This window comes from Electrophorus electricus, chromosome 14 (genome assembly GCF_013358815.1).
Source record: "Electrophorus electricus isolate fEleEle1 chromosome 14, fEleEle1.pri, whole genome shotgun sequence".
NCBI lineage: Eukaryota > Metazoa > Chordata > Actinopteri > Gymnotiformes > Gymnotidae > Electrophorus > Electrophorus electricus.
This window is the reverse complement of record NC_049548.1, coordinates 22,577,549-22,599,544: the sequence shown is the minus strand read 5'-3', so window position 1 is coordinate 22,599,544 and position 21,996 is coordinate 22,577,549. Positions and strand designations below refer to the sequence as shown.

At 46.7% G+C, this 21,996-nt stretch overlaps 1 protein-coding gene across 4 annotated transcripts in view; it reads left to right on the top strand.

Moving 5' to 3' along the window:
* The first annotated feature begins 3,492 nt into the window (after positions 1–3,492).
* rgs7b (regulator of G protein signaling 7b) overlaps positions 3,493–21,996 on the top strand; it is a 73,955-nt gene continuing 55,451 nt past the window's right edge. The window contains exons 1-2 of one of the 4 annotated variants that reach the window (XM_035533509.1): positions 3,493–3,586; positions 5,630–5,742. In XM_035533509.1, coding sequence (XP_035389402.1) covers positions 5,665–5,742 — 78 coding nt within the window. In that variant the 5' untranslated portion in view covers positions 3,493–3,586; positions 5,630–5,664. Of the gene's footprint in view, positions 3,587–4,853; positions 5,091–5,383; positions 5,471–5,629; positions 5,743–21,996 lie in introns of those variants that run through there. The other 3 variants (XM_035533511.1, XM_035533508.1, XM_035533510.1) reach the window with 3 other exon arrangements.

The following is a 21,996-nucleotide window of genomic DNA, read 5'->3' as shown; positions in this document are numbered from 1 at the left end:
TAACCATGCAACTCATTATTAAATATGTATAAATATATTATTAAAATGTTTGAATAGCTTTTATTTAACAAACACTACACAACATTTTTAGATTTCCATCTATTCATTAAACCAATGAAGACATACAAGGTCATGACCTCTCAGCACAGTTTTGGTCACCTGCTCTTCATAGGGCCGTTATGCCTTACGTGAAAAACAGCCCAAATAAAATAGATTTCAGAAAATGTCTGAAGGTCTGAGCCTCGGTCGGTTTGGACAGGTTTCGGGCTGTGAGCAGCATGCGATCGGTGTGAGGACCTGCTGTAGGGTCTCGGACAGTAATGGAGTTACTAGGGCCACCTAAGGTGATGGTCTGCAGGCATTGCTTGTCCTGAAAAAGCAACTTTGCTCATTACACTCATTGCCACTCTTTCTCTGTTCAGTAGATCTTCCCCAGTGAAAGTGAAGTGATGTTTGCTAAACCTATCGTTTAGATGCATTAAGGTCAGTTTAAGAGAAATCCATTTGGAAACCCAGGTAATTCCAAAGGCTTGATCATTTTTCCCCTACGGCTGTACGGTTGTCCTCGGAGCCAGGTGGAATGCAGCTCTTCAGAATTAGCCTGAAGCTTTTTTTGTTGTTGTTAACCAAGCTTGCTTTCCTCAGCGAACGATGACTAACATTTCCGTTAGACTCTTAGTCATCGTGAATACAAGAATGTTCATTTTTGAAAGAATTTATTTCTTATTGTGGTCTTCCAGATGCGTTTTTTCTCAGATGTTCTGCACACTTGTACGGCATTTAAAGCGGCCCACGCATTGCTCGCTGTCCTATCTTAACGCTTTGACACACAGCTTTCATTTTTCCTGGAGAAAATCTGTTATTGATTCATGTAATATAACGTGGTGAGTCACCATAACCACAGGCTAGGATCAGGTTCCTCCATGAAGCTGTGGAAGAAGTCCTCGTCCAGTTCTTTCTGTAAACACGAAAGCTTACATTTGTTAGTATAATGGGATAACTGGTGTCCTTGCTGTGGTACATTGAACAGATCCATTGTGCAATACATGTGGAAATATCTTTATGACAGTTTATACACCGTATAGGCAACACCATAAATATAGCATCTAATACAGAAATATCACACTTTTATTTATTTAGTGCATTAAAAATTAATAGCAGCCAAAATATAATGACCATATTTTATAATTCAGGCTTATCACCACCAACAGTTTTTATGGTAAGCAGAGAAAATCAGGTTTGTGTTGTGGTTTTTAGATAAAATAAGCAATTTGCCTTCAAAATCCATGTTGGTCTAAGTGAATTCATTTAAACATTAAGGATACGGACTGTCTTTTTAAAATTATTGCCTAAAGTAATTCCTATGACGTCAGTGTGTAAATATAACTCGTCTTTTCTAAAGCGGAGTTCCGATGTAACTTTGTTCCAGTTCTACTCCCAGGAAGCTACCGTCATGCTGTCCTCATCTGATAAGCCTTTGACATTTCAGCATCTCTTCCCCAGTTGTAATCCAGGCCTGTCTGAATCCTAACCCGGTGTGGGGTGTGCCCCAGGGTTCAGCCTTAGGCCCTCTTATATTGATCTAGGTTGAAGCAAAGTGGCTGTGCAGGACGCCGGGGAGCCGGAGTGCCATATGGTCCTGCCAGGAGAGCTGCTCTTTTTCAAAGTGGCATTGGTGAAGTCTGACAGCAGGGGATGTGCCGTTACCTGGCGACCAGGTGGCTACGTGGGAGGAGAGGATAGCGTGTGACAGGTGGGAACTCAACGGGTGTCGAGTCTTCTATAGCGCTGGCTGAGTTTCAGCTCCCGGTATTCCTGCACTGACGTAAGTTTTCAGAACACCCTGCAAATCTCCTGTTGAATCTAATTGTTGTCTAAAACCCTACCGAGGCACATATGTTGCACTTTAACATGCACATTATGCACACATAACGAGGCGCATTATGCTGAATTTTGCATTAAAATTGGACAAAATATAAGTTTGAAAGGATGAAAAAAGCTAAGTGCAATGCCGGGCTTTTTGTCTCTCGGACACAGAACTAGCTGTGAGCTCCACGGGCAACCATGACAACAGCAACAAACTTAAACACGGCAAAAATCTTACACGCCGCTCCTCTAATCCTGACCTGAAGATGGAATAGTCAGCATGACCAAACTATCAATGTAAAATGTCGACGTTCATCTGCTTTGTCCACTATTCAGTTCCATTGTCTGAAATGAAACAAGCGGGCATGAGAATATCGTTAAAGTGAGGGTTACAGCTCCAGACCTACACACAGGCTGTACTACCAGCATCCGTGGTGACGTAATTTAAGATAAAATATGCAGCCATTTTTGCAATCACTACATCCATCTTTTCCGAGCAGGACCTGTCTTGAGAGAAAGTGTGATTTGCACATTTGTGAGATGTCTTCTGTGATATTTCAGATGACTTTCCGTGAACCACCGGCTGTGCGTTCTCCGCAGCGGGTCCGTGCGTGCGTGTGCGTGCGTGGTGGCCACAGGCCCAGACCAGAGTGGCACTGGAGCTGAATCAGCACGATGGCCATTCTAATGACTAGAGGATCTGGCCCTTGCTGGAGTTAGAAACGCAACGCTGATCCTCTAAATGCGTTTCAACCCACTCAGGCTGAGTGAAGGCTGATTACACCAACGGGCACCGTAGATAAACGATTCAGAGCTGGGGCAACTGTTCGCTTCCAAAATACCCCAAAAACACACAGTGTAACTAACCAGGATGAAGACCAAGCGTAAACAGTGCATGCTGCAGCACTGTACTGTTAATTAGGTCAGCAAGACCTACAGACATTTCCTTGTTGGTTCTTGTGAATGGGTATTGCAGTAGAAGTAGTCAGTCTGTTTAATATGGCTGCTGATGTCCAGTGAGCTCGAGTCACGACCGTCTCATGCGGGCTGTCTCTTTTGCCGTTATCATCCAGCGTGCATTAACCATTGTACGCAACACCACTTCTCCAACCATCTCTGCTCCCGGCTCCTTGCTGAAAGACCTGATGATTATTCGCTGAGCTGACTCAGGTGTGGTAGATCTTTGAGCACACTGAAGCAGGCGTGTCTCTGAAGAGCCGCTGTACAGACATTACACACAGCACAGCCAAGGTTCCTGACCTCTCATCAGGCTTTATATAGCAGGAAATAGATTTTGCGAAACCTTTTACCTTTGTTTTTTAGTGGCAACTTCATATAATGTCATACGGCATAAACAGATGTGCAGTTTTCTGAATTTGAATCTTTTCAGCTCACTTGCAAGCCTTTATAACTGAAATAGTTCTCCAAAGCCCTGGGAAGGCGATATACCATCACCATACTAGTTTCCAGCATTCAGGACGGTAAAAAGGCCCGACAGCTCCACTTTTCCACCTTGGTTGCGACCTGGAGAGCGTTAAGATGCTGTTTGTTGCAGATTACTCTCGTCTGCCTGATACGTTTTGTACAGAGGCGGCAGAGCGGGACATCTGCTTGAGGCCGTGTGATGCCAGCGCAGCTCCGTGTGGTCCTTGAGAAGAAACGCAGTAATCTCAGCGCCAGCTGGACGGGCTGGACAACACCACACTGGACAGGTCAATTGGTATGTAATTGGATTGCATCTACTTTTTGGATATGAGCTTTGACAGTGCCCTGTACATGGGTGTTGTTTCATCCAAAAGTTCCACCACAAAGCTGTAGAATATCTGCTTTTATAAACATTAAAGACAGTGGCAGGCAGTATATATGTTTACCATGATAAAGTGAAGCAGTAAAGTGAAGAAGCATTAGAATTAATAACATCATAGGACAGGAAGTTGTTAAATGCCAGTTTTTCCAGGTCGGGATTAAATTACGGCGCCAGTGGAGAATCGGCCCTGGGAAGTGTTTAGTCTAGGCTTGGGCTTTTAATTTGGCACTGAGAAATAGGGCCCTGAATGCAATTTTACCACAGTGAAGCCTATAAACGCGCAGGCCGCAGAGCTCTGGGAGACCGCGCGCGCCGGGCTGCAGGCTGTGTGTTCCGGCGTAAACAGCAGGCCATCTCAGAACGGCCTTGAACGAGACACTGTGGTGGGTCAATCAGGATTGTAGTCCCCGTACTCTTATAGGAGATGAGATGTGTCGTTCATCCAGGTGGTATGTAGCCTGTGTGCAGGAATTGTACTGAAAATGATTTTGTACAACAGGACACAGGGATGAAACTGTAATTGGACCAACTGAGGGTGCTGTCCAACCTGAAGCGTACACAACTTCGTCCTCAGGGACGTCCCCTAGCTTTCTCCTACGTTAGCTTTTTGTCTGTGCCTTTCTGTTCAAGTATTGCAGCTCCACACTGAAACACGGACCTTAAAATCCCCTGAAATGTTTCCCCTGAAATAGTGAGTTTGGTGGTTTTGGTCCATGTCCTGATATGGGAATCCTAGTCTCACAAAGCAGATCCAGCTGGTGAGCTCATCATCATGCCTTTCACCAGTTAAATCAGACGAGCAGGAACGTAGGAGCCAAACAAAACGACTCGTGCACTGCTCAGAGTGGACGCCCGCTTTCCCTGGAGAACAGCCCCTCTTCCAACGCTTTAACTGAGACAGACCCGCTCGCACGACTCGCAGTTTGCACCAAACTTAAGACTCTCCAGCCGCGGAACAGGAAGTCGCGATATACGACGAGCCCTGGCTGGGCTGCGGGACGGTCCGCGAGGACAGCCTCCAACGCGAGCGGCGGAGCTCGCGCCGTCGGCGTGCATAATCGCGGGTGCAGCAGCAGACCCCGGGGCAGCGCGTGACGGCCCGCCACGTTCCGCCGTGCTCCGCGAGGCTCCTCGCGCACGCAGACGCTCGCGCGGCGGCCCCGAGCGTGTGATTGGCCGCGGCTTTGTCGCGCGTGCACGTTCTGGTAGTGAGAGTCGCGCGCCACTGCATCCCTGCTGCACGGGGAAGCGGTAGTGGGCTCGCTCAGAGTGCCGAGCAGTCAGTGCGTCCGATGAGTGATCACTGAATTATCAGCGAATTATCAGCGAATTATCGCCCCGCCGCCTCGATCGCCAGCGGACGAGCTGCACTGCGCATTTTGCGAAGGAGGACCTGCACCTCCGGCTCGCGCTTCAGGTAATTTCCTCGCTGCCGTTGTGCGCCTTTGCTCCTCGCGATGTGTGTGGACGCCGAGCGCTCGCGGTGTCGTCGCGAGCGTACAAGCTACAGCACCCCGACGGCACCGACGCGTCTGCCCGTAACTGCTCCTCTGGTGCAGGTTGCAGCTCACAATTACACGCGGCAGCGGTGCAGGCTGCAGCAGAGCGCAAAAAGTCATCGTCTTCTTCGATGCATTATGTTTGATTTTATTATAGATGCAACGTAAGTGGGTTGTGCGCACGGCGAAGTGCATTTACGTACGGATGGACGCGATAATTGCGTCCGCTCCCACTAGTCACCTATCAAAACACTGCTGTGAAGGGTTAGCCTGAAGCTGAGGGACGAAACGGCGGACGGTAATGACACTATTCCGGGTGACAGCGTTGTCATGATGACAGTACATGTTAATATCACAGAAGGGTACAGTTACACGTTTGCATTTCTGTAAGGCAAAGCTTTTCCACGCAAAATGTTAAATCTCTCTCTCTCTCCCTCTCTCTGCCTCTCTCGTCCAGTTCTATTCAACGCTGGCTGTTCATCCTCGTGAGACATGGCGCAGACTAACAGCTATGGGCAGAGCAGCAACGGAGTATCGGATGAGTCTCCCAACATGCTCGTGTACAGAAAAGTAAGTCCCAAGAACACCCACGCGAAGCTTTGCCTTGACTGCCTACACGGGCCGCGAGCGAGGCTTTGGAATGAGGTTTAAATAGGCGTTGTAGTGGATGACCAGATCTTGACCTTTGTTTCACCAAACGGTTGAACACACGAAGACCTTACATGTAGGGAGACGTAGGCTACAAGACGACCTGCACAGGAATTACCCGTACAGCAAAAGGACGCACGCTGCTCTTGTGTTTCTTGGGGATTGATTAGGGGCAATGTGCTCAGCATGGCGCCCGTACCCGTTCTGCAGTAAAGCATCTACTGCTGTTTCCCTTGAAGGTAGACTGCACCAGTACCAGTGCCATAGAGGCATAAACCCAGAGAAGCCAGAGACAGTGCAGAAGGGTTTGTGTGCTGGAATTGGGACGGTTTCGCGATGTCGGGGAGTCCTTTTACCATTACTTATGTACGCCGAGCTCAGAGAAGCAATCGCCTTGTATCTGTGATGATGTCGGAAGACTTTGGAACTTGCAAATGGAACGAACCTGTTTGACTGTGTACAAAGATGTAATTAACACTCGGGTGATAGAAACCCGATAGAAACCCGGCTGTGTTTTTGTTTTTAACCTATGTAGGAATAATTACAAGGCAGTGGTTAAACTGATAATAGTTTCACACGAGGACAGTCGATAGCAGTTAAGATAATAGCTTTCCAGGTGGAGTGACTATGAAGGCGCGCAGGGTTGGTGAGGGAGCTGCTGTTTTGGGACTTGCGGGAGTACTGGCTGGAAATGACTGGGCTAACCTCGAGATTAAGGCCCGAGATCCCGTTTTAGCGTTGAGACTCCAGGCGCTTAACAGGGCCTCTGCTCTGTGTGGTAGGTGCTTTTGAGGCAACAGGCGTGCCCTAGTTTTCACAGTGGGTCAGACAATATCAATATTGCTCATGTCTAGATATCTGGCTCTGATGAATAACACAGTTCGGGAATGTGGAGCGTGTTGGGATGTGCAGGGTCTGCACTACGTCTCTTGGAGAATACTACTGGCTTTTGGTTTTCCTTCCGAGATTAACAATCTAACGAATGTCGTACCAAATGTTTCAGGATGAGTAACACTGAATATGGACCTAATCCCCCAAATTAAAGGAACTGCGGAATGTTTTAGTGCCGCGTAACTCGGCCTGCTCCCTCAGTGGAAAAGCACAACTTTCCAGACTCTTTGTCTCACTTTCTCCAGCCCAGGCGAGGGGGCGGCGTCTTACACGGGGTGGAGAGTGTGGTGTGGCGTGGTCGGGGATGGCAGTGGTTCTTTCCCACCGCCTGTCACATGCTGCATTTATGAATCAACCCCGTAATGCCCAGACCGAGTGAGTGAGGAGCGTAATTGCATGCAGCCTTAATTGATTTATCTCGTTGGCTAATTTTCTTTCCGAGGATTAAGAACACAATGCCGTTAGGCGGCGAGTGCGTGATGTGACCTAGATCAGGGCCTCGTAGAAAGTGCAGCGGATCGGGTGACTAGGAATAACCCTGAAATCTCATCATAAGATCTGGGAGATTGATTTATCATAGCAGAAATAAGGAATTCTAAATAATTAGAAGCTCTCAAAAAGGCTCTCTGTATCAGAAAACTGAAATTTTATAGATTTACAGGCATCTTCTTAAGGAAATGTAACTCTTAATATGCAATGTCAGCCTTTACGCTCACAACATCATTTCCTCCATACTGGTGGAGCACAGATTTGCTGTGTGGAAATGTTTCTGACTGATACTAGGATGCTATCAATGTGATGCATTAGGAGTTAGTACCAAAATGGTTCATTCAGATTCAATGACTGGTTTAAAGTGGTTCTGTCAAAAAAAACCTACAAATCTGTATAGCAATGTTGGGCAATGTTAATGTGTGTGTGTGGTGGATGTCTGTAAATCTGTATAGCCGTGTTAATGTGTGTGTGTGTGTGTGTGTGTGTGTGTGTGGTGGATGCCTGTAAATCTGTATAGCAGTGTTAATGTGTGTGTGTGTGGTGGATGTCTTTAAATCTGTATAGCCGTGTTTGTGTGTGTGTGGTGGCTGTCTGTAAATCTAGTAATGTTGGACAATGTTGGTGTGTTAACGTGTGTGTGTGTGTGTTGGTCTGTAAAGGGCTCTTCTAGAGTTCAATCCTGTGCACTTGCAGGAACAAAAGCTGGAGTCTCTTAATTTGGATCAACAGCACGTGTTTGTCGTTCTGACTTCAGGCCCTCAGCCTATAGATCTATTAAGAATGATTGCTGTAGTGTCCAGGGAAGACTCACGGTGCTTGCGTGTCCAGGGAACAGCTACCATGCTTGCATGTCCAGGGAAGAGTTATGGGGCTTGTGTGTCCAGGGAAGAGTTATGGTGCTTGCGTGTCCAGGGAAGAGTTATGGTGCTTGCGTGTCCAGGGAAGAGTTATGGTGCTTGCGTGTCCAGGGAAGAGTTATGGTGCTTGCGTGTCCAGGGAAGAGTTATGGTGCTTGCGTGTCCAGGGAAGAGTTATGGGGCTTGCGTGTCCAGGGAAGAGTTATGGGGCTTGCGTGTCCAGGGAAGAGTTATGGGGCTTGCGTGTCCAGGGAAGAGTTATGGGGCTTGCGTGTCCAGGGAAGAGTTACGACGCCTGCGTGTCCAGGGAAGTATTACGGCACTTGCATGTCCAGGGAAGCATTACGGGGCTTGCGTGTCCAGGGAAGAGTTACCGTGCTTGCATGTCCAGCTATTTGTTTTTTCCCAGTTTACACTCCACTTTCATCTGTGCACAGGGACTGTCCAGACGACCCTTAGCGTGGGTGCAATGTTCTGTCTTATAATGAAAAATGCAAGAAATAAAAGCAGAAAAACAGAATATTATGGGATGCTGAAAAAGTGATTTATTTTTTTTGTGTGTGTGTGTGTGTGTGTGTTCATGACTTCATATAATACTGCCTTGTGTGGTCATGCACTCAGTCATGTGCAAAACGTTGATTTTCATCAGTCTAGAGAATGCTTCTACATCTAATGTTGCTCATTTTTTAATGGTACTGTTTCAAGAAATGAAAAAAAAAATCACGTGGTTTACTGTCTCCTAGTCCAGAGAAGCTCCTTTATACAGCAGGGTCACACGTTGTCGTCAGGCTGAAGAAAGGACACTAACCCACATTATGATGAAGAGCGACTCAAAATTAATCTCTTTGATTTATTTATGTCTCTGCAACTCAATGATCCTGCAAACTGGAAAACAAGTCTGAATATTTCAGTATAGCTTAAATATTTCAGCTACCTTGTACATAAAAGCATGCAGAAAGGGCCAGACACACGAGACAGAGGTCTTACACGATGCTCCTGAATCCGTCGGAGTGATGCCGATGGATCGTCATGGAAACGTATGAGCTGATGTGTCCCTGGGGGACTTTTCCAGTGCGCAGGAGCTGTGTTGCTGATGCACTTGGTCTAATATATTCATTGCAAACGTGTTGTCCTCCGCGGCACGCTGCCCCCTATCTGCTGCATGATGTAGCGCGCGGCTGCAGATACATTTTACATGAGGGGTGAAGGGCAGGCTGGATACACAGTGTGAGTGTGAGTGTGTGTGCGTGTGTGTGTGTGTGTGTGTTTGTGTATGTGTGTATGTGTGTGTGTGAGTGAGTGAGTGTGAGTGAGTGTGTGTGTGTGAGTGTGTGAGTGTGTGTGTGTGTGTGTGTGCTCTCATTGCTCAGGCTGGGTGAAGGCAGGCTTTGTTCAGCTCACCATGGTGATGACTCGTGGTTATGACGTCATGGTGCGTGCAGGTGATTTACTTTTCGTAGACACAATCAATTAACCCTCCCTTATCGTGGTCCCACAGTTGCACACACACACACACACACACGCACACACACTCTCACACACACACACGCACACACACACACGCACGCACACACTCACACACACACACACACACACGCACACACACACGCACGCACACACACTCTCACACACGCACACACACACACACGCACACACAGACACACACGCACGCACACACACACACACACACACACACACACACACACACACCCTCTGTGTGTGTGTGTGTGTGTGTGTGTGTCAGGTTTACGCCCGTTACACTCCCTCACCTCACAGTTCTGCCAAAGGCCACTGAACTGAAACAAAGCACATGCCACTCACGTACCAGGAGCCTACAGCGCACACACACACCCACACATTAGGCCCCACTTCACCGTATCGCTGGACTCACAAAATAAGTCAAAAATAAAACAAACCACACTGAAGGCCTGAAGGAACTTCTCAGATGTTATTGAATCAGCCACGTGCTTTGCACGCTGTGTGTGGGTGTGTAATAACGGGCTTAAATGCTTATTGAGTTGTTATAAATGCCTCTCTCAAATTCTCAAATTCTTCCCCTTTCTGATTCTATTTGAGCCGCTCATGTTTGCCGGAACGACCGCGTAAGAATCCATATCAAAATCTCAAATATCTGGTTTGTATTTTATGGTGTCCGGGCTTCAATGAGAAAACTCCGGCACGTTCTGGAAGCGTACAGTAAATTGGACTTGAGCCCGCGCCTGCAACCGGTACTGTACAAGATCCAGACAGCGTGACATTGGCTTTTAATTTTCAGTGCAAGGCTTGGCTGCGAATTGGACCTGTGGGGTAGCTCGGACTTTTCTTTCCCTCGGCTCCGCCCCCACCCACAGATCCATTGTGGTGCCCCTCCATCCATCCCTCGGCTCCGCCCCTACCCACAGAGCTGACCCACCGTGGTGCCCATCTGCCCCCACCCACAGAACCGACCCACCGTGGTGCCCATATGCCCCCATCCACAGAACCGACCCAGTGTGGTGCCCATCTGCCCCCATCCACAGAACCGACCCAGTGTGGTGCCCATCTGCCCCCACCCACAGAGCTGACCCACCGTGGTGCCCATCTGCCCCCACCCACAGAACCGACCCAGTGTGGTGCCCATCCGCCCCCACCCACAGAACCGACGCAGTGTGGTGCTCATCTGCCCCTCCAGGTCATGGTGGGCAGGACCCCGGGTGTCAAGACTCCACACATCTTTAACGGGTCAGGCTTTACGCTGCGTTAGGAAGTGATTAAATTGTGAGGATTTATGTAACTGGAAGAAACTCAAAAAGTCATCTGTCTGGGACATGTTTTGACAGAACATAGATCAGCTGACCACTGCAGTATAGTGCCAATGTTAAGTCTATAGGTCTCATTGCTACCATGACTGCAAAAACATGAGTTTCGCAACAACTTCATGGCAACAAGATTTCGTCATTTAGACGGAAAAGAAAGTAGATGTGGTTTTTGGGGTTATTTTCAAGTTTTATTTAGATTTTATGTAAAACATTACCTGAACCCGGTGAAGGGCTTCACTGTAGCTATCGGTGGTTCCCACGTAACTCCACCTTTGTCACTTGAGTTCTTTTGTTTTTCCATAATTATTGGAAATTCAGTGTAGAAATAACAAGGTATATTACATGAGGAACAAGAAACTGGACTCTTGGGCCTTTTCAAATTGGTCTCAGCTCTTGGGAGGTTTTTCCATCGGTTGGGTTTGATCTTCTCTAGCTTCCTGAGAAAAAACCACTGACACAGATACAAATAAGGCAAAGTTCTCTAGCAGGAAAAGAAAACTGTTCTGTTTCCTGGACCTTTAACGTCACTAGGTTGTAAACTGATCAAAATCTGTAAACAGAGAAATTAAGGCAAGAGCTGAGTTTAAATGGGTGGGTAGTTTGACTATAAATTGGCTAAATCCAGGACAGTATAACCTGTACTGTCCTACAGATGCAAATGTTTGGAGTACCACTTTGTTTGGATGGAGCCCCTCACAGCTGATGTAAACATTCAGCTGTCAACTTTAGATGACATTGTCCATTCTCTCCTTAACAAAAAAAATAGGTTTGGTGTTAAACATTTTTTTTAAACATTCGCATATGATAAATTATAGTTGTGCAAAGGTATTTTATAAACGCTTCACTTATTTACAAAATTATTTAGTGAGAATTTTATGCTTACAGTTCCAGATTGTAGCCCATCTGCTGCAGTATGTGTTAATGATCAAATACAACACACAGAGATGTGTGCTTACAGGGACGGATCAGTGTCGTACGCTAAAATATCTGCTGCCCAGCAGTGTTTTGTCTTTATGACGGGACGGGAGATGCTACGGCTCCTTTGGAAGTCGTGGTTTTGTTCATTTTTTCCCTGCAGTCGTCAGTGTTGTGACTTGACATTATGAAATGCCAACGTAGTGTTATTTCTCCACACCAGCGCTGGAACACAGCCTGACGTCACGACCAAATCCGCTTTACCCGACCTAGTTATGTCAGCACGGCCTCAGAGTTGATGGAAGCAGCTTTTATGATGGCCAACGGTTGGAAGGAACGTTTATATACGTTCATGCATGTTTATTGGAGGTTGTGAAGGGTGCGTGGAGGTGTTATAGCAGTGTCCGTCAGCTCAGTGTAGCCTACACTTCTAGACATCTTGGATTTGAATCTGAGCAGTAACATATGCCACGTTCACACGTACTAGATGTGAGCATGTGTTCAGCTGTGGCCTGTGTTCACATCTCGACTATTTCCTGGACAATCACAAGGCATCTTTTCCTCTGGTCTGTGATGCGTAGGGCTTTAGCCTGTGTGTGTGTTTTGTGCACGTTTATCTATAGCGGAGGTGCTTTCTACAGTGTGGGGTTAATGATTCCATGGGGAGTCTCTATCCACCAGGACTTCATACTCCATGTCAAGCTAATTAAGGACACTGTGTGTGTGTGTGTGTGTGTGTGTGTGCGCGTGTTTCTCCATCTGCTCTTCAGCTGACATAAGTTATCATGGTCTATATATGTATATGCCTGGTTTAGCTGCTGGATAATGCAACTGTGCTCTAGACGTCATGAGTAGATTTCTCACCCCAATCTACCCTTTGGGCTGAAGTTGTCCTGCTCCTGGTGGCTGGTGTTGCTATATCAGGCTTCTCCTGTAGGGTACCCTGCTCTGTAGGGTAGTAGATCTCCCGGGGAGCCCCATACCACAGGACGGATGAGTAGACCAATGTCATCACACTGGTATAGTCTGACTGAGCTCGTACTCAGAGCGGAGGTGGCCGGGGTTTGTTTTGTCTCGCAGCTCCGCTCTCGCGTGACCACTCGGCGCGAGGGTTCCGTATGAGCTGCTAGCCTGCGGGCCGTCGGCTCTGAAGGGTGACGGTGGTTGACGGTTAGTATTGACGCCATATTCGGTAACTCGACTCGTGAGGTTTGTGTCGCAGACAGAATCTGGTGAATGCACAGTGTTTTTACAAGATTACACACTGACGGGTGTGTGTGTGTGTGTGTGTGTGTGTGTGTGCGCGTGTGTGTGTGTATGTGCTGGGGCTGGGGGGTTGTGGTGTGGAGGGGCTGCTTCTGCTTCTCTAATTCTGCCTCTGAAGTCTCCTCTCAGCTCCTCTTCTGCCCAGTGCTGCCTTTGTGTTCCTAATAATGCTAAGAGACCACCAGAGCAAAGAAGTCTCTATGGAAGTGTGTGTGTGTGTGTGTGTGTGTTTGTGTGTTTGTGTGTGTGTGTGTGTGTGTGTGTGTGCGCGTGAGTCTGTGTGCGTACGCTTATGTCGGGTCATTCATGCGTGTGCTAGTGAATCCCTGCATGTCCATATATGAACAGCTCTCAGAAAATCCATAAAGTGTTTTAAAGAATGTTTGAAGCTTCTTTTGGGGGGCTCGGCCCACGTCTCCACGCCTCTCGCGTGTCGCCACGGCCCTGGCGTTTGTGCTACACTGTGTGCCACAGAGAAACCCACGCTCCTCTCATCCCCCGAACTGAAGACACAGGTGAATATCCTGGGATCGCATTTCATGTTTCTTGCTGCGATGCTGAAACTACTCAGCCAGTGTGACTCCAGCCTGGTCCCCGAAGAGCACAGTGCCCAGCACCGACCTGATTCAGATCTGGGCTTGTTTGTCTGGCCATCTGGGCCAGTCGTGCATAGGAACCAGACCTGGCCAGAGCAGCTAGCTCCCGCTAGGTGAAGGGCTGTACCACTGATTTTAAAACTGGTCCTTTTGGAGTAAGTAACAGCTCCGGCATTGTGTAAATTAGAGCCAAGACGTATAGAAATTCAGGTGATTTTTTTGCGGTGGTTTAAATGCTGTCTTGGTTGGTGTTGCGTTGTTGGCATTATCGGTCAATGTGGTGGGGGTTTGGTAACCTGCATTAATCAGGCAACATTTGTGAGCAACTTTGAGCCTTAATTCAGCTCACCTGCCGGGTTTGTGCCATTTCTGTAGCGCATGTCTAAATTTGATTAAATTTTAATTTCAATTAAGTTCAGCTTGAAGTAGGAGTCAGGGCTAATTTAGTTTCAGCTCACTTAATATGAAAATGAGGTGCCTTTCAATTAGCAGGTTAATTGTAATGAATTTGATTCCAGTCTTGCCCTGAGCAGTCCATGTGACTGTGTGTGTGTGTGTGTTTTTTGAGTCTGTAAAAAGCCACAGTTTCCTTATGGAAAAGGCCCACGTCACAGGGTGTAATGGAAGAATATGGGAATTCTGTCACAGTTAATGCCAGTCTGTACAGTGTAGCTCAGTGGGTCAGGTGCTGGGCTTGTAATCAGAAGGTTGCCAGTTCAAGTCCCACTACTGCCAAGTTACCACTGTTGGGCACCTGAACGAGACCCTTAACCCTCAAGTGTTTGCTGTAATGTTTTTCTTATTTTGTCTTTTGCTGTTTTCTCTCTCTCTCTCTCTCTCTCTCTCTCTCTCTCTCTCTCTCTCTCTCATAAGTGTGGCTCAGCAGTGTATCTGAGCTCCTCTCTTAACCAACAGTTTCTTCTTCTCTTCTGGGATTTGCTTCCCTGGGCCTTGTGGGACATAGGATCCGAAATTGATCGGGAGATCTAACATTTCTCCCGACCGCGTTGAGAACGGCCTGATCGATATCAGCGCAGGGAATAATAAATCAAACGTGGAGGTTTTCTCTCCGGGAACAAAGACAGCCGTGCATGTGCAACCTTGAAGGTCACAGCAACAAATTATAAAGCACATTAGAAGGATTGATGTCCTCTGGCAAAGCAGGAACACAAAGTCTTGACAATTCACAAGTCCATCCACATGGGGGGAGACAGAGATTGAAACAAAACAAAAGACATTTCATTGGCTTCATTTAAGAGAACAAGCAATTCTTTGAATCCACTCCACCTCCCATTTAGCAGGGTATATATAGAGTATATATCCATGCAATTTAGTATATAGTACTGGACCAGTAACCAGAAGGTTACCAGTTCAAGTCCCACCACTGCAAGGTTTCCACTGTTGGGCCACTGAACAAGACCCTTAACTCTCAATTACTCAGGTTGTGTTCAGACATGGTTGTAAGACACTTTGAATGAAAAGTCTCAGCCAAAAATGTAAAAACTATAGTTGGTTACCATAATTAAACAGCATGACAGCATGTAGTCTTCAGCAGGCTGATTGGATCTCTGCACCCCCAGAGAGTTGGGCCTTGACAGAGGATGAACATGAAGTCATATTTCTTCGTGGTGGTTTGCCTGCATTTCGCTGTTGCTGTGTGTCCTCCTACGTAAAGGTTTTGGTCGTTAGGCGTCTCTGGTCTGGCCGGCAGAGATGAGCAACAGGTGGAGAGTGAGCCTGTAGGCTGCAGTTCCGTGGCTGGCAGGGTGGGGGCAGTGTGACAGATTTGAATCAGGTAAACACCACAGGCACACACTCAGAGGACTGACCGCACAGGTCAGAGGCATTCACCCTCTACATTACCAGTCATGACCACAGGCCATGTGTGTGTGAGAGACAGGATGTTGGCTATTTACTGAAAACACTGATTTTATGGTGACATTTGTTTGTTTTTATTAAGAACATGTTAAATACAGGTGTAGGCGTAGTAACTGGAATAGCCCACATAGTAGTGCAAGTGTGTGTGTGTGTGTGTGTGTGTGTGTGTGTGTGTTTGTGTGTATGTATGTGTGTGCGCGCATGTGTGTGTGCGTGTGCACACGTGTGCACATAATCTAAGTTTCTGGCTGTACTTATGTATCCACTAGCAGAACAACTCAGCTAGGCCTTTATACACACACACACACACACACACACACACACACACACACACACACAGAGCTGTGTTTTGAACAGCAGGCCTGTGTTAACTGGCTTATTGATTATGCGAGAAGAGCAGTTCCAGTGCTCCCGCCTGCCTCAGCCAGGGCTCCCATCCCTGGGTGGAGGAGTGAGGGGGTGAAGAGTGATGGAGAGAGAGAGAGAACGAGGGAGGGGGTGAAGAGTGATGGAGAGAGAGAGAGAACGAGGGAGAGAGGGTGAAGAGTGATGGAGAGAGAGAGAGAACGAGGGAGAGAGGGTGAAGAGTGATGGGGAGAGAGAGAGAACGAGGGAGGGGGTGAAGAGTGATGGAGAGAGAGAGAACGAGGGAGAGAGGGGTGAAGAGTGATGGAGAGAGAGAGAGAGAACGAGGGAGGGGGTGAAGAGTGATAGAGAGAGAGAACGAGGGAGAGAGGGTGAAGTGATAGAGAGAGAGAGACCGAGGGAGAGAGGGTGAAGAGTGATGGAGAGAGAGAGATGGAGGGCTAGAGAAGGAAACAGAGTAAAGGGGTGAAATGTGACATAGTTATCAGATGATTATGATGAGATGATAATGAGATGATAATGAGATCTCAGGGCTTTTATTTGCTCGTTTTGGCAAATTTGGACGAATGATTTTCATCTTAATGCTGTCTAACAGACACAGTCTACACTAACGTTTCAAAACAAGGTCCCAGAATGACCCCGATGCCTGCCGCTTCAGCGAGGTCAGCGCTGATCTTCACCAGCTTTCTTACTTGCAGATGTTTCCTGCCTGTGACGCCTCATTCACGTCTCACGAGAGAACAGCCCTTCTGGCCTCCTGGGTTCTCTCTTCAAGATGCACACTGTGTCTGACGCCTGCAAAATTACCTGCCGTTTTGATTTCCTGATTTCCTGCTTTATCTTATTTGAATTTACTTGACATTTCTTTGCTGAGCTGATGTTATATTCAGGGTCTTATTTCTTATGAAGTCTAAATTTGGTATCAGCAAGTTTTATTGGTGATGGCAAGAAAAGCAAATCGACAAATTAATTCCCATGCGTTTGTGTTCAGGAACTAGAGTTCAGATGAACACTGACACGCTTGTTCAGGAACTAGAGTTCAGCTGAACACCGACACGCCCGTTCAGGAACTAGAGTTCAGCTGAACACCGACACGTCCGTTCAGGAACTCGAGTTCAGCTGAACACCGACACGCCCGTTCAGGAACTAGAGTTCAGCTGAACACCGACACGCCCGTTCAGGAACTAGAGTTCAGCTGAACACTGATACACCCGTTCAGGAACTAGAGTTCAGCTGAACACCGACACGCCCGTTCAGGAACTAGAGTTCAGCTGCACACCGACACGCCCGTTCAGGAACTAGAGTTCAGCTGCACACCGACACGCCCGTTCAGGAACTAGAGTTCAGCTGAACACTGATACACCTGTTCAGGAGCTGCTGTCTGTTTTCCTGAGGGCGAAATGGTAAAAAGCTTCAGACTGTCAGGCGTCATAAAACCTGACTTTGTGTTACTGAAAATGACACCAACTGAGCTGGTAGGTATCGGCTGTGTGTGTGTGTGTGCGTGTGCACCTTTCAGCATTTCAATACCCTGCTTCTACTCATCCCGGCCGCACTTAAAAATAGAGCTTCTTCCCGTCACCCCCGACGACAGCTAGCAGCAATCTCCCGTGGCCCAAGGGCTCGTTTGTCTAGTTTCTTCTCATCCCCTTGCATTGTCTCTCCAGCTCGCCCGTCACCTGTCCATGTGCTCGCGTGTCTCTCTGTCTCCCTCTGACGTCTGCCAGCGTGTCCTCCTAAGACCTGGGTTACGCCGGCTTTATTTGAGCTGTTTTAATGATGTCTGCTCTCTCAGGACTCTGTAGGAAGCTATGACCATCACCTCTTTCCCTCATGCCTGTCTCTGATGGCGGCATTACAGAGTTATAAAAAAAAATGCTGGTCGCACAGAAACCGGTCCAGAACTACCACGATCTGCGCCGGAACCGGAATCGCTCCATCGCTATGGCGATATGGCTATGGCTATGGCGTTTTCAGCGTGATGGACAGGAACTGAAAGGGCGTGGGGGGGGCGTGTCCTCGAAGGACCACGGCAACAGGGCCCCGTTTCAAATTCTCATGTTTACGTTTGACTCGGGAGCCCTGGTTCGAGCTCAGTCCCTCAGGTTCAGTCCCTGGGCTGTGTCGTAGTGTCACGTTTTAGACGAACGAGGTAATTAAAAGCAGAGAAGCTTTCTAGAAATGAAGAAATTTACACAGAAAACATTAATCGTAAATAGTTGTTTAGATTGTAGTCATCATATGATTTTATTATGAAGTAGTTATTTCCACTTACCACACACTATTTAAGCAGCTGCCTACACCCAACCTGGACCTCTCTGTCCACATTATCAGGTCCAACGGTGTTATGGAGGCGTTTCAAATGTGTCTAATTACTGAGTGAAGTCCATCTGCTTCCTTACACAGCTGGACAAGTACCCTCTAGCATCATCAACACACATCACCCTCTGACCCTACGACTCTGCTGGGTCATAACCCTCTGACCCTACGAGCCTTCTGGTCCATCACACATCACCCTCTGACCCTATGAGCCTTCTGGTCCATCACACATCACCCTCTGACCCTACGAGCCTTCTGGTCCATCACACATCACCCTCTGACCCTACGACCCTTCTGGTCCATCACACATCACCCTCTGACCCTACGACCCTTCGGGTCGATCACACATCACCCTCTGACCCTACGAGCCTTCTGGTCCATCACACATCATCCTCTGACCCTACGACCCTTCTGGTCCATCACACATCACCCTCTGACCCTACGAGCCTTCGGGTCCATCACACATCACCCTTTGACCCTATGACTTTGCCACTTTAGAAACCACTGTGCTACATGCTACATGCTATAAGAACTCTCAACAGCCAGTTATACGAGACCTTGAGCTTACTTAGTTTGTATGCTGTTCTGACTTCAGAGACCCTGTTAGTACTTCACCCCTGCATAGTAACACAGCTACATGTAGCTTTAAGCTGTCTGTGTATGTGTATAACTAGAGCGTTAGTGGTTGTGAGACCTGACTTCATATGGTCGTGGTAAACAAATGAGCCGTTCTGGAAAACCAACACCAGCGCCTGCTAACCTCAGTCGTCATGGCAACTTCACAGCACCTTTCACTCTAGTTTCAGGCAAAAGAGCGTTTCAGACCGTATTAATTTTCTGGTAATGGACCAATAACCAGGTTGGGTATGGTGATCACATCTGTGAGATTGTGAGGTTCTCCACCACTATGGTGAGCCTGAACGTGGAGTTCAATTCAACGCTCTGGCATAAAACACAGTGAGAGAGAGAGCAGGTGTGTGTGTGTGTGTGTGTGCATAATAAAATATCCTGGAGTTGGTGTTTTAAAATCCCATTTTGCTGGCTCTCCCAGCAGGATAGAGACAGAAGGAGGCTTTTGGGGGGGGGACGCACCCTTGTGTTTAATCCCTGTGTGGGTGGCCTACTGGCTTTGTGGCAGCAAACTTCTGTCTAGAGTTTGGGTTTCTATCTTTATCTTCCATTGTACTGGAGCTCATTACACTTGTTAGGGAATATCTGTGTTTTAATGAGTAAGCAAGAAAGTATAATATCACTTTGCCATGCAAAAACACACACACACCACACACATTGCGTGTGTGTGTGTGTGCATATAGTATATATATAGATATATATATATATATATATATATATATATATATATATATATATATATATATATATATATAAACTGTGTGTAAATTTTTTTGTATATAAAATTACGTGTGTGTGTGTGTGTGTGTATTGTACTGCATGATGACTGCTCTATCAGAAGGTGTGTGTGGTGCACTACCTCCTATCAGTGTCAGCTGTGAAAGTGTCTGTTATCAGTGTGTCCCTGGTTTTTCGTCTAAATCACATCATTAACATCAGGAGAACGGCTAATTACAGCCTTAATCACACACAGGTGTTGTTACCGTTGCGAGCATGTTTGATCATTTGAGAGGGCGGGGCCTTAGAGCGGCCTCTGGAGCAGCGCGTGTGTGAGACCTTCATTAAACTCCTGAACTCAAACGGGGGATCAGATCAAATCCCTGTGACGCCAGTGAGCCGGCCCAGTCACCAGGAACCACAAAGGGCAAGCCAGAATCGTAATCCCCAGGGAACGGGGCGGAGATCAAAAACAAGATGCTCCGACAGAACCCGCCCCGGCTTGGGAATGCACATGGTGGAAAATCCAACACCTTCCTGACGTTCATAGAGTGTTTTGGAGATGGAGAGGAACAAGTAACAGGCTAGAAAGTGAGGAGGAAGACACTCAAGAGCATGGTGGTCTATTATTGTTATTATTATAATTAACATTATTATTATTATTAGTAGTAGTAGTAGTATTATTAATATCATTATCATCATTATTATTATTATTGTTATTATAACAATAATAAAAATTATTAGTAATATTATTGTTATTAGTAATTATTGTTGTTGTTAATGTTATTATTATTATAATAATTATCATAATTATAATTATTAATATAATTATCATTATTATCATCAGCATTATTATTATCATTATTATTATTATTATCATCATCGTCATCATCATTATTATTATTATTATTATTATTATCATCATTATTATTGTTGTTATTATTATAATAATAAGAAGAATTATTAGTAATATTAATATTATTGTTGTTGTTAATGTTATTATTATTATAATCATAATTATAATTGCTAATATTATTATCATTATTATCATCATCATCATCATTATTATCATCGTCATTGTCATTATTATCATTATCATCATTATTATCATTATTATTATTATTATTATCATTATTATTATCATTATCATTATTATCATTATTATTATTATTATTATCATCTCAGCAATGTCTGGTGATTTCGTTATGATGTCTTGTTGCCTTGGGAGTGTAACCGTGTTTCTGATAGATAAGGCGCCCCAGTTAACTGGAGGCTGTTCGGCTAAAGATGGCAACGTGGGTAGACGTCCGCAGGGCCGAAGGCGGGGCTTGTTACCTCCGTGGAGGGTTCCCCAGGGAGACTCCTTGAGCCGCGGCGTTCCGGGAATCCCTCTTCAGCTCCTCTCGGATAAGACTGCTGATCCAGAAGATGATGTTTCCGGTCCAAATTAGCATATCCGTTAGGAGAGGACGGGCAAGGACCGACCGTGGATCAGCACCGCAGCCCTGGTTTAGGCTTTCGCTGCTAAAGGTGTACGGGGAAGCGCATGACGCGTGACAGCAGCCCCGTGGGTAGTGACTGCCTTGCGTGGCCGTCCAGGCTCCCTTGAGAACCTGTTGTTGCCAGAGACTGGAATTCAGACAGCAGAGGGGTGAGAAGACGTTTCTAAGAAACCTCGTTAGTGGAATACGGTAACGCCTCCTTGTAGAAGAGACGGCGGAGAGGAGGGAAAATCAAACAAGTGATGACCACACGCACCACGGTCTTCTGGTGGTGGGTTGCGTTCCGGGCTCGGGCGGTTCTGCAGGGTTCCCTCATGCTGTACGTGGTGTACTCTTTCAGACTGGGAACAGCTGTGTTTAAGGTGGGACGGGGCCAGACTTTAGCATCTTCCATTGGAGATTTGAGAAGGTTCCGGTTATGTTCTCATTTCGTTTTGCCGACTTGGTTTTGATTGGCTCCCCACGCCTCGAACTGCGTGAGCTGGGAGCGACTGCGCTTGCCCGCCAGCGCATGGCACTAATCTCGTCAACCACTTAAAAAGAAAAATGCATTTTTTAAAAACACCTTGTAGATGTGCAGTTCTGTTGCTATGACCTTGTTGCCAAGGATGGTTTGTTAGCCATCGTCCAAGTCGGTGGTCAGTTTGGTGGAGGGATACACAACTCTCATCTCTGCTCTACGCGTACAGGTGGAGCAGCTGCTCACGCCCCACGACCATGTCTGTGTCGGAGCTGGGTGGAGGAAGCTTATGTGTTGAACACACATTTAGCCCGTCATCTGAAAATGAGTCTCTAAGAAAACGCTCTTCAGACAGAGTGTAGCAGTATGTATTAGAACTGCGTCTCCAGTCCAGTTGCGATATCGCATTTTTTGCTCCTGTTGCAAGAAAACGCTTTCATAGTTATGTTTCATAGTTATGCTCAACCATCTATTAACAAAATGTGCCTG